This window comes from Gadus chalcogrammus, chromosome 18 (genome assembly GCF_026213295.1).
Source record: "Gadus chalcogrammus isolate NIFS_2021 chromosome 18, NIFS_Gcha_1.0, whole genome shotgun sequence".
Taxonomy (NCBI): domain Eukaryota; kingdom Metazoa; phylum Chordata; class Actinopteri; order Gadiformes; family Gadidae; genus Gadus; species Gadus chalcogrammus.
The window spans coordinates 14,505,588-14,517,091 of NC_079429.1; the positions used below are offsets into that span (position 1 = coordinate 14,505,588).

Here is an 11,504-nt window from a genome sequence, read left to right on the forward strand (position 1 = left end):
CCGTTCAACAGTATCAGGATCCCACAGACAGGGCATTCATTAAACTGCTAAAAATTAGTCTTGAGTAGCTTATGGACTGGATGACCAATTTTATAAGTATAGCCTTCTCTGCTGCCATCTTCTGGCAACAATAAAATATGTATCGACATTTAAGATTGGTCTTCCTGTTCCTGCAAATCTCGTGAATACTGGTCGCGCGAGATAATCCAAAGCGAAACTAAAGTCGTACAGACATTGGGGTACTTGCTTCCTCCTTTTATTGGAATAAACATTCCATGTATATTCCTTTATTATAGGATAAACAATTTAAGTCGACGAAAATGAAATGGAAGACGTATGGATTTGTCCTTCTCTTGGACATTATGTTCTGGCTGATACTCTTTGCCGAACTGGTGTTGCTTCAGTTCCCAAGTTGTGGTGGATTGCCTGGTTTGTGGACTTTTGCAGTATTAAAAATTATACTAATTAACACATGGACCGTTTATATTGACGACAAACCCACACCTGTGGTGAACAGGTTCGTGACTCTCGTGTGCCTATTGCTTCCTGTCTTTGAAAGTGTTCGAACTCTAGTTGGGTTTTCTACTTTTAACGGAAGTCCAGTCCCTACGCTTGGTATGGTCGTATTGGCCCAGATCTCCTCCATCATAGCATGTGCGTTTTGGGAGATGGATTTGACCAATGGGCAGAAGAAGAAAGGAGGTCAAAATCTCGGCTCAACGGCGGTGCTGAAGAGGGTGCTGAAATACTTCATGCCGGACCGCCTCTACCTTATGTTTGCCTTCTTCTTCCTCATCCTCGGCGTGGCTTGTAAGTTTAACAATATTATACAATATAAGTTTAATATTATATGTACGTTTTCAAAATTTTATATTTGATTGTGTGAAAAGCTCAGACTTTTGACAAATGACAGCATTATGTAGCCAACTTAAATAATAATCCTTTATCTGTGTGTCTTTTCCCCGATAGGTGAAGCATACATCCCACTGTATCAGGGAAGAGTCATTGATATGCTGCGAGGTCAGCTCTATCAAACACACTTTCTGAAGAACCTTGGATGGCTAGCCCTTTTTTCTCTTGGAAGGTATGGCTGTTAGTAGTTGTTTCCCTTGTGCAGATTTACCCTTCCTTAAAGAATACATAGGCCGTAGCTACTTTATTGTTGTCCCAGTATTTCTGCATTCATCAGTACCTGTCTTTCTTCTTTTGCTCTAGCCCTCTGTTCGCTGCGCTGAGAGGAGGCACGTTTATGTGGATCTTGTCCAGGCTGAACCAGAGGGTCAAGAGACTGCTGTACGGCAATCTGCTGCAGCAGGAGATACAGTTCTTTGAGGACAACAAGCCTGGTGATACAGACACTAATAATACCTGTTGTGTGTGAGCAGACACGTGTGTCTGTGTGTGTGTTACGTGTGTGTGTAGTAGTGTGTGTAGTTCTGGGGTATGGCTATTTCTTGGTGTACTTACCCCTGGCTTACTTTCAAAGTGAATTTCATTTAATCGGCACATTCCTTAGTTAGCATTTAATCCTTGTGCGTCACCTTCACTGACTCTTTCTCCGTCTCCCTCTGTCTCCCTCCCGCCACTCTAACTCTCCCACTCTCTCCTTCCCTCCCTCCCCACTCATCCCCCTCTCAGGAAGCCTGGCCTCCCGTCTGCATTCAGACGTGGACAAGATGGGTAAAACCGTGGCGCTGAACTGTAACCTGTTGGTACGCAGCACCATCAAGGGCGTCCTCATGCTGCAGCTGATGGTCAGGCTGTCCTGGCAGCTCACCCTGCTCACCGTGGTGGAGATGCGTCTCCTGAGCCTCATTCAGAGCCAGTACAGCGTGTACAGCAAGGTAGGAAGTAACAGATATGAGAACCACAAGAACCATTAGAACTGTCATGCATGCAGGCCTGATGTAAATATATTCATAGAGCCACAGTGATGTTGAGTACATTTGTGAGAGAGTTGGAAAGCTTGGCCAAATCCCATTTCATACACTTACGATGATGATGGACAAAGCACTAAAGGCTTTGTTCTGGGCTTTGTTCTGGGCTTTGCTTCATAAGATGAGAAAGTGTGTGTAATAAACTGAAAACCAATATTGTATTTCTTAGGAGCTGAATTCAGATAGAGGTCATTAGAGCAGGCAGGCCTACAGGTGTACCGGGGATTGAACCCAGAACCTTTGGATTGTGCCTCACGGTCTCAGTGTTCCTCATGGCGGGTCTCACAGGAAATGAAGGAGGAGCTGCAGGACTGCCAGGCGGAGAACAACCGGCTGGCCACCCAGACTCTGGGCAACATCAGGGTGGTCCGCAGCTGCGGGGCGGAGCCCTACGAGGCGGGGGTCTACGGCCGGGCGCTGGACCAGATGAGAGACCTCAAGACACGCATGGGACTCTACAGAGCCACCTTCCTCCTGCTGCGAAGGGTGAGGAGGGCGGCTGGGAGAAGGGGGTTCAATAAAAACTCTCTTCTTAGTGGATGAGTCTGAGGGTCATATTGGGACGGATTATCTGTCTTAATAAACCTTGTTTAGTATTTTATTTTAAGGGTTGCACTGTTCAAATAATTTGGAGGTCTGCTTTTTTAAATTAATAATTTATTTGGACTACAAAAGAATGAAGGTATCTTTTTAAAATAATGTAATTATTTCTTGGACAGCCCTAGGAGAGAGAATAACCAAATTCATGAATATTACCTGACTACTACCAGAAAGTGAAATGCGAAGAAGACGCTCTAAATGAATCCCTTGTCACCTGTCCTCCTCTAGCTGCTGAACGTGGGGATCAAGGTGCTCATCCTGGTCCAGGGCCGCTCCCTGATCTCCTCTGGTCAGATCACCGTGGGTGACCTGCTCGCCTTCTTCCTGTACCAGGGACCTCTCTCAGCAAGCATACGGGTGAGAGTCGGCCTCAATCCTACCAATGGCTGGCCGTTGCTGTACGCTCTCAACTCCTTTCATGTGGAGGCCTTGGGTGCCATAAATTAAACTAGGTGTAAAACGAGGTGAACTTCAGGGCGGCGCTCAGACCTGGTTGTCAAAAACGTTCTCAATATTACACAACGTGCTGCGTCATTCAAAATCTACAGTTGGAACACTTCCAGAGCTCTCTGAAGGTTGGACAGAAAACATCGCTGGACTTCTTTCCACCGTAGAGCAATAGAAAAATAATCTTATCTAATAACCGAACGCTACTCTGGAAGCTGCAGGCAGATGGAGATTTTTGCTTTACCTTAGCGGCACTATGCTCAATGCAGACCCCAAAAGACTACGAGGGCCATAAGAATATGAGGGCCATGAGAATATGAGGGCCATGAGACTGAGGGCCATAAGACTATAAGGGCCACGAGACTATGGGGGCCATAAAACCATGGAAGCCATGAGACTGAGGGCCATAAGACTATGAGGGCCATGAGACCATAGGAGCCATGAGACTATGGGGCCATGAGACTATAAGGGCCATGAGACTATGGGGTCATTAGACTATAAGGGCCATAAGACCATGGGAGCCATGAGACCATGGGAGCCATGAGATTATGGGGCCATGAGACTATGAGGGCCATGAGACCGAGGGCCATAAGACTATAAGGGCCACGAGACTATGGGGGCCATAAAACCATGGAAGCCATGAGACGGAGGGCCATAAGACTATGAGGGCCATGAGACTATGAGGGCTATGTGGCCATGAGAGTATGAAGGCCATGAGACTATGAGGGCCATGAGACTATGGGGCCATGAGACTATGAGGGCCATGAGACCATGGGGCCATGAGACTAAGGGCCATAAGACCATGGGAGCCATGAGACTATGGGAGCCATTTGACTATGAGGGCCATGAGACTATGGGAGCCATGAGACCATGGGAGCCATGAGACCATAGGAGCCATGAGACTATGGGGCCATGAGACTATAAGGGCCATAAGACCATGGGAGCCATGAGACCATAGGAGCCATGAGACCATGAGAGCCATGAGACCATGGGAGCCATGAGACCATAGAAGCCATGAGACTATGGGGCCATGAGACTATAAGGGCCATAAGACTATAAGGGCCATGAGACTATGGGGGCCATAAAACCATGGAAGCCATGAGACTATGGGGCCATGAGACTATGGGGGATTTGGGTCTCATTCACAGTTTAGTCCGTCTTGAGACAAAATGGAAGTCATACTAAAGGGTTCTGGTTGTTCCAGGAGTTCCTTTACGCCACTGGAGAGTTCGAGAGCACCGCCGGAGTCATCGCCAAAGTGTTGGGTTACTTGGACCGAACGCCCAACGCCAAACCGGCAGGACGGCTGGCCCCCGAGGCACTGGCGGGCGGAATCAGCTTCCAGAACGTGACCTTTGCCTACCCGAGCACCCCTGATAAACCCGTACTCAAGGTGAGCATCTGTTTGGGGACTGGACTGTTTCACATACAGATGGTAATAATAAAATAATTTAAACGATAATTGAATTGTAGTTTTCAGACTAAACAAACCAGGCTCAAAAGAGCTGCAAACTATTAGTAAACTGGAATATATGTCTTTATATATATATACATATATATATATATATATATATATATATATATATATATATAAACAACTCTCCCTAGAATACAATATGGTCTTTTACAGTACACACACTCTCTCTTTGCAATAGTCCCTCTCTCTGGAAGTACGCCCGGGGAAGATGACGGCTCTCGTGGGTCCCTCTGGCGGAGGGAAGACGTCCTGCGTCAGCCTCCTGAAGAGGCTGTATGAACCTCAGGACGGACAGATCCTGCTGGACGGACAGCCGCTGCACAGCTACCAACACAAATACCTCCACCAGAAGGTAGTCCCTGGGTTCAGTTCCTGAGGGACAAGGGATATTTAGACTCCAAACAAACTCAAGCACATTTCTACTCAAGCACATTTATTTTCTCATGCAAAATTAAATACTTACTACAAAGGACTTCTTAGTAAGAGCCCACCGAGAACTTTTCAGGAAACAAATTATTTTGCAAAGAACACATAATGGTGTATGACATGCTCTTAAATAATCTCTTGCTTCGTTATAGTAGATTCCCTTGTATATTACTTTGTATTGCTGTTTTGTGCAGGTGACCCTGGTGCCCCAGAACCCAGTCCTGTTCTCAGGCTCGCTGGGGTCCAACATCGGTTACGGGCTGGAGAACTGCACCCTGGGAATGTTGAAGGAGGCAGCGAGGAGAGCCAGCGCCGACGGCTTCATCGCGTCGCTGGAGCAGAAATACGACACAGGTCGGTCGTCGCCCCACTCCTGGGGCCCTATTATATCGGTCTGAAACGCAAGTGAGAAGCGCGAAACGCATGTAGTTTGTGGGCGGATCTCTGGCGCTGTTGCTTATACCGGCGGATAAATGACTCTTGCGCCCAACACAAATCTAAAATGGGTTGGTCTGAATACCTAATATCAAAGTTCTGTGTTTTGGGCGTAACATGCACTAAACCAATGAGAGCGCCATCTCCCATCCTCTTTAAGAGCCATGAGCGCATTTTAACCTGACGAGTTGATATTTTGGCAGCGCGTTTGCAGTCTCCCCTGAGACAGATGCATGACCACATGAATTTCAAACTTCAAATGGATCAGTTTATGGCCAAATAATATTGCCCTGTTCAGACATGGAATTGCGTTTTCTTCTACAACTTCAGAAACACTGAGTCGTCATGTAAATTTCGGTAAAGAAAACTTAACACATATGATATGCGGTACTGTGGCCGCAACTGTGGGTCTATTTAATGATATGCAGCAATACATTAACAAACATCGTTTCTTACCAGTATTCTATACATTATCGTTATCGACTTGTGTTCATGATATGAATTTGTCCCACCGTTAATATACATTGCCATGGACTGTATTATGCGTTACAAGTTTAGTTTGCGTGTGTTTAAACTATTTGCGCTGGAACACGCATCTGCTTTTCGCGACACGCCTCTCAGGGCGCAAGTTTAGCGGCGCAAGTTGACAGCGGGGGAAAATCAGCTTAGCGGCGGGTGCAAACTAGCAATGCGTCGGTGTAGAAAGTCAATTGCGCTGGGTGCAAGTTAGGGCCCCTGGTGTTACGGCTCACTGTTTGTTCTTCTTCCTTTGTTATGTATTTGCGTACCTCTATACACACAGCAATAGGTATTCTTTGTCAAATTTAACATATGATATGAAGATTTTTTTTAATTATTTTCAATCATAATAATAACATCATTTTATAATATTACTTTTCAAGACACTCAAAGTTCTTTAAATATGTATTTGTGTGTGTGTGTGTGTGTGTGTGTGTGTGTGTGTGTGTGTGTGTGTGTGTGTGTGTGTGTGTGTGTGTGTGTGTGTGTGTGTGGTGTGTGTGTATATTTATAGATCCTCATCTATAAATGAACAATAACTCATAAAGCCCACTAAAGGGACGTAGTGTCACTTGCAGAAATAAGACCCAAAATGAATCCCGTTGTGTTGTCTCCCTCTCTAGATATGGGGGAGTGTGGCGTGAAGCTGGGGGCGGGGCAGAGGCAGTGCGTGGCCATCGCCAGAGCTCTGGTCCGGACGCCCCGGGTCATCATCCTGGACGAGGCCACCAGCAGCCTGGACGCAGACGTGCAGCACGCCGTACGTCACCCAAACCCTGACTGCTTCTTCTCCGTAGGCCCCACGTCCAGGGGCCGGTGGACGTTCTCAGGGGCCGTGGAGTCCACGCACGGGCCCCGAGAACGTGTTTGAAGCAGACCCGAAAGGCTTTTGCCCAGTGCTTAGTGTTCAGCTAACCCTCCAATCCTGGGGGTTACAGGTTCGAGACCACGCTGTGTAGAGGGGTGGCGTCCAAAACGGCGTGACCCACGCTACACCTACACCTAATTAAAAATAAACATGATAAAACCCAAAGCATAAATCCAACTGGATTGTGGGATTTACATTTAGGGCGTTTTTAACGCTTTTATCCAGAGTGACTTACCATAAGTACATTTGTCAGAAGAAAGAGAAACAACTATATATCGCTGTCAGTAGAGGAAAGCAACTCATAGAAACAAGTGCCAAGCACTTACATTTGCTAGGTTCACCCATTCCCTGTGTACAACAAAGGTAGCTAGGATAAGACGCTACACAATGCTTACTACTATTTATTTTTGAAAAGTGTCAGGTCTTACAACATACATACAGCATGTGGGAGGTCTTGAAATGTTGCTGCCTATAAGGTCCAAGGTTGGTTCTCAGCCTGCGTGTGTGTCTTTGTCTGTCCGTGTGTGCGTACGTACGTGTGTGTGTGTGTCTGTCGGTGTGTGTGTGTGTCTGTTTCTGTGTGTGTGTGTCTGTCTGTGTGTGTGTGTGCGTGCGTATGCGTGCGTGCGTATGCGTGCCTGTGTGTGTGTGTGTGTGTCGCTATGTGTGTGTGTGTTTGTGTGTGTGTGTGTACGTGCGTGTGTGCCAGGTGGCGAGGCAGCTGCGGGGGCAGGGTGTGACCCTACTGGTGGTGGCCCATCAGCTGAGGACGGTGGAGGAGGCGGACCACATCGTGTTCATGGAGGGCGGGGCCATCGTGGAGCAGGGCACGCACCTGGAGCTCATGGCCAGTAGAGGCCGCTACCACCGTCATGCCATGTTCCACTAGAGGCCCAGCGCTTCTTCTGCACTCAGAACATCAACAACGCGTTATCCACGATATTTATGTGATGGAGAAACATACTTTCATTTCATTTTCCCATAGTCTCATGGCTCCTGGGTTACATTTACATTCATGGCATTTAGCAGACGATTTCATCCAAAGCGACCTACAATAAGTACATTTGTCATAAGAGGTGAAACAATATATCGCTGCCGGTACAGTAAAGATGTTCATAGAAAGTTCAATACAACCTACATTAAGTGCGTATAATAAGTGTGTACATTAAGTGCGTACAATAAGTGTGTACATTAAGTGCGTATAATAAGTGTACATTAAGTGAGTGTAATAAGTGCGTACATTAAGTGCCTGGGCGTACAACATACATTGGTGGGCAGACTGGATTTCTTTTTTTGAGTCTTTTGCGGAAGCTGGTGAGTGACTCTGCGATCCTGACATCGGCAGGGTGCTCGTTCCACCACTGAGGTCCCAAAACAGAGAAGAGTTTGGACTTCACTGATCGACCTTTGCTTGCTTGTAGCGATAGCGGTACCAGACGTCCAGCCGAGGTAGTTCAGCGGAGGGATCGAGCTGGGCTGTGTGGCTTGACCAACGCTTGGAGGTAGTTCCATCGACCGCCTTGTATCCCAGGGCCACCATCTTGAATCTGATGCAAGCTACTACAGGGAGCCAGTGGAGGTCCCGGATGAGGGGGGTCACATGAGAGAATTTAGGTAGGTTGAACACGAGGCGCGCTGCCGCATTCCGGATACGCTGCAAAGGTTTAATCTCAGAGGCAGGGAGTCCTGCCAGGAGCGAGTTGCAATAGGCGAGGCGGGAGATGACCATCACTTGGACTAGGAGCTGAGCTAGGGGTTGAGTCCATATCCATACTTGGATCATATTATACCTGATTAAAGATGTTCTGATTTATACACTACCTTCCCCGCGGTTATGTTTAGCTACTCATGTTTTTTATCTTTTTTGTGTTCTTTTATTATTTCTTATTTTTAACAAAAAACTAAAACGATGTTTGCATATTGATCTGTAGATTGTATAAAAAAGAAATAACAACGCTTTTTCTATTATAAAATGTTTGATTCTATTTCTTTACGATTTTTTGTGTTTTTCATTTTTGAATTGATGATATATGATGTATTTTTACATTTAAAAAACGACTTAAAACGTATTGGATGGCATCCGGCTCCTCATCAGGCACTCGCATACACGTAGGTGTAAGCGGGGCTTGGGTTCAAGTTTATCGCAGTAAAACACGAAACAATAAAACAGAAGCACTCACTAATTGTAAGGAAATGCTAGAATGTCAGGCTCTCTCAGCAGTGCAAATGGCTGGTTCCACTGAAGTCTGGAAGAAAAGTTATGATGGGTGTCAAACAAATTGCAGGCTGGAATACATATTCCCTGATAATCTTCCAATGGTAATTTTTTATTGATTAAATAATATGATGCAGTTCAGCTCCTGTTAAACTGAGGGAGGCATACTAAGGGCTTCCATTTAGTTGTGGTTATTGAAGTTCCTTGGATCCCGGCCAACAATGAATGAAAGCACGGCTGGTACAGAATAAGGCCATAGGCACAAACCATTACCCTACCCCTCAACCCTACCCCTACGAAATGGGACAACAACCCTTCAAGACCCAGTTACAGTACGTCCTTAGTAGTCGTTGACGGGGTTTTGATCTTTATTTTTCTTTTCTTTTTTTGATCTTTTGATACAATATCTGTCTCTGGAATTGTACTGTATAGTTTGAATGTCTTAAGGTACGGCCACACCCAACGGGTTATGCGCGTAACCTGCCGCTTGATCATTGGCCCAATCCCAAAGTGAGCCCTGAGGGCTAAGGACTCACAGACCTAATTGATCTTAGGTGCTGAGAGAGTGCGTGAGGCCACTTGGGCTCAGGTATGGGTTTGGGACAGCACTTCACAAGAGCACATGTTACCTTGGCAACGTTTAATGACAAAGATGCTGCTGACATTTTTTTATTTTATTTTTTTTGTAAATGTAATGAAAACAATCGGCTACAGCAATTTATTGATATTAGAAATTATAATTTTGAATTTTGAATACTTAAGTATAAAGGATGTACTGAATTAGGTGATTATTGGCCTACTCATACTAATCATAAGTCAGAACGGGCTGCATTTGGCTGGATGGCATCCAGCTCCTCATCAGGCACTCACATACATGTAGGCGTAAGAGGGGCTTGGGTTCGAGTTTATCGCAGTAAAACGTGAAACAATAAAACAGACGCACTCACTAATTGTAAGGAAATGCTTGAATGTCAGGCTCTCTCAGCAGTGAAAGCGGGTGGTTCGACTGAAGTCTGGAAGAAAATAATTGTTCAATAGCAGGGCGGATTAGTTAATGCATATTCCCTGATAATCTGCCAGTGGTATTTTTTATTAGTTAAATAATATGATGCAGTTACGCTCCTGTTAAACAGAGGGAGACATACTCTAAGATGGGCTTCCATATAGTTATGGTTTAGTTATTGAAGTTCCTTGGATCCCGGCAAATAATGAATGAATGCACGGTACAGAATGAATGATGTGTGTTCAATGCGTTCATGATAAAGACGACTCCGTTTGGAAAGGTTTTATTATTGGATGTTAGCAATTATCCCTCCCATAAGGCAAGGAAACTGCAAAGAAGGTTTTCGTGCATAATAAATCTCTCCACATTTAAAACATGACATAAACTCTTAATATTTGGTCCATAACTGTTCATTATTTTCTTCGAATATGTGAGATATAAAAATGTTAGAAAATATGACAAAAAACAATGGCACCGAACATAGCATAAAGATGACCAACTCGAGTTTGTTTGAGTAAATATTAACTTAATATGATGATGTAAATTCTCGTAGGTACGAGAAACTATAGCCTCCAAATCAATAGATCACTTGTGGGAGTCCTCATGTTCAACTTGCTCGTCCCAAAGTAGGACCACATTGATGTTATTCAGCATCCAACCTACGTAGAGATAGGCTCCTCATATCAAAACTGCCGACAAGTTAAACTGGACTCTTTATAGCCTCATCCCTTACCCCCACCGCCCCTTCTCCTCCCTTACTCTCCTAAAAACACCCCTCTAACTTACTTATTGTATGTTGTACGTCCAGGCACTAAATGAACGCACTTGTATGTTGTACGTCCTGGCACTTAGAAATAGTAGCATCGTACAGCATCTTATCCTAGCTATCTTTGTCGTATACGGGAAATGGGTTAACCTAGCAACTGTAATAATAATATCTTCACTGTACCAACAGCAATATATTGTTGTTTCTCTTTCTTCTGACGAATGTTCTTATTGTAAGTCGCTTTGGATAAAAGCGTCTGCTAACTGCCCTAAATGTAAATGCCATGTTAAAACCCGGCCCCAAGCCCATCATACATCTACACCTGCTAGTTGTACCCCAGACAGCAATGGGGCGTCGAAAACGGGTTGATTGTTGGTTAAAATAGTCGGTTTCCGTCAGACGACTAAAATTCACCGTTGAATCAACGTGGTGGATAGTCGTTATCTCGACGGTCGGAGAATGTCGAAAATACTACGTTGTTTCAACGATGATTTGCGTGCTAATTTTCAACGTCATTTACCACACGTCGAAATGGCGTTGAATTGAGGTTGTAACGCATATTAGCAATTTTCCTGATATTTCGATTGTCATTTTGTAATGAGATCAATTAATGCTTATCCTTGTAGATAATCTGCAGGTATGGCCATTGAATGTCGCAGCTACAACTATTTCTGGCAGGAAAACTGGTCTATATACTTTTAGCAAGCTCACACAAACAGCTTTCACAAATGCAATAAAGATCACTGGTTAAGAAAACCCCATTACAACAGTAGCATTTGAGAGGGGTTAAAACACAGAAGCTGCAATTTAG

General features: G+C 44.9%; 1 protein-coding gene across 1 annotated transcript; it reads left to right on the forward strand.

Moving 5' to 3' along the window:
- Positions 1 to 196: 196 nt before the first annotated feature.
- Positions 197 to 9,486, forward strand: LOC130371184 (antigen peptide transporter 2-like). Its single transcript, XM_056576862.1, has 11 exons — positions 197 to 810; positions 970 to 1,084; positions 1,216 to 1,346; positions 1,639 to 1,844; positions 2,226 to 2,423; positions 2,766 to 2,894; positions 4,189 to 4,377; positions 4,640 to 4,813; positions 5,082 to 5,241; positions 6,465 to 6,601; positions 7,419 to 9,486. The coding sequence occupies exons 1-11, from the start codon at positions 321 to 323 to the stop codon at positions 7,596 to 7,598; spliced, it is 2,109 nt and encodes a 702-aa protein (XP_056432837.1). The 5' UTR covers positions 197 to 320; the 3' UTR covers positions 7,599 to 9,486.
- The last annotated feature ends 2,018 nt before the right edge of the window (positions 9,487 to 11,504 follow it).

What these genes read in the sequence shown, in the direction of transcription:
- LOC130371184 (XM_056576862.1), top strand. Translation starts at nt 321, where the DNA reads ATGAAATGGAAGACGTATGGATTTGTCCTTCTCTTGGACATTATGTTC. An exon ending in GCCCTTTTTTCTCTTGGAAG is followed by an intron (nt 1,085 to 1,215) that starts GTATGGCTGTTA and finishes CTTTTGCTCTAG; the next exon opens with CCCTCTGTTCGCTGCGCTGA. An exon ending in CTCTCTCAGCAAGCATACGG is followed by an intron (nt 2,895 to 4,188) that starts GTGAGAGTCGGC and finishes TGGTTGTTCCAG; the next exon opens with GAGTTCCTTTACGCCACTGG.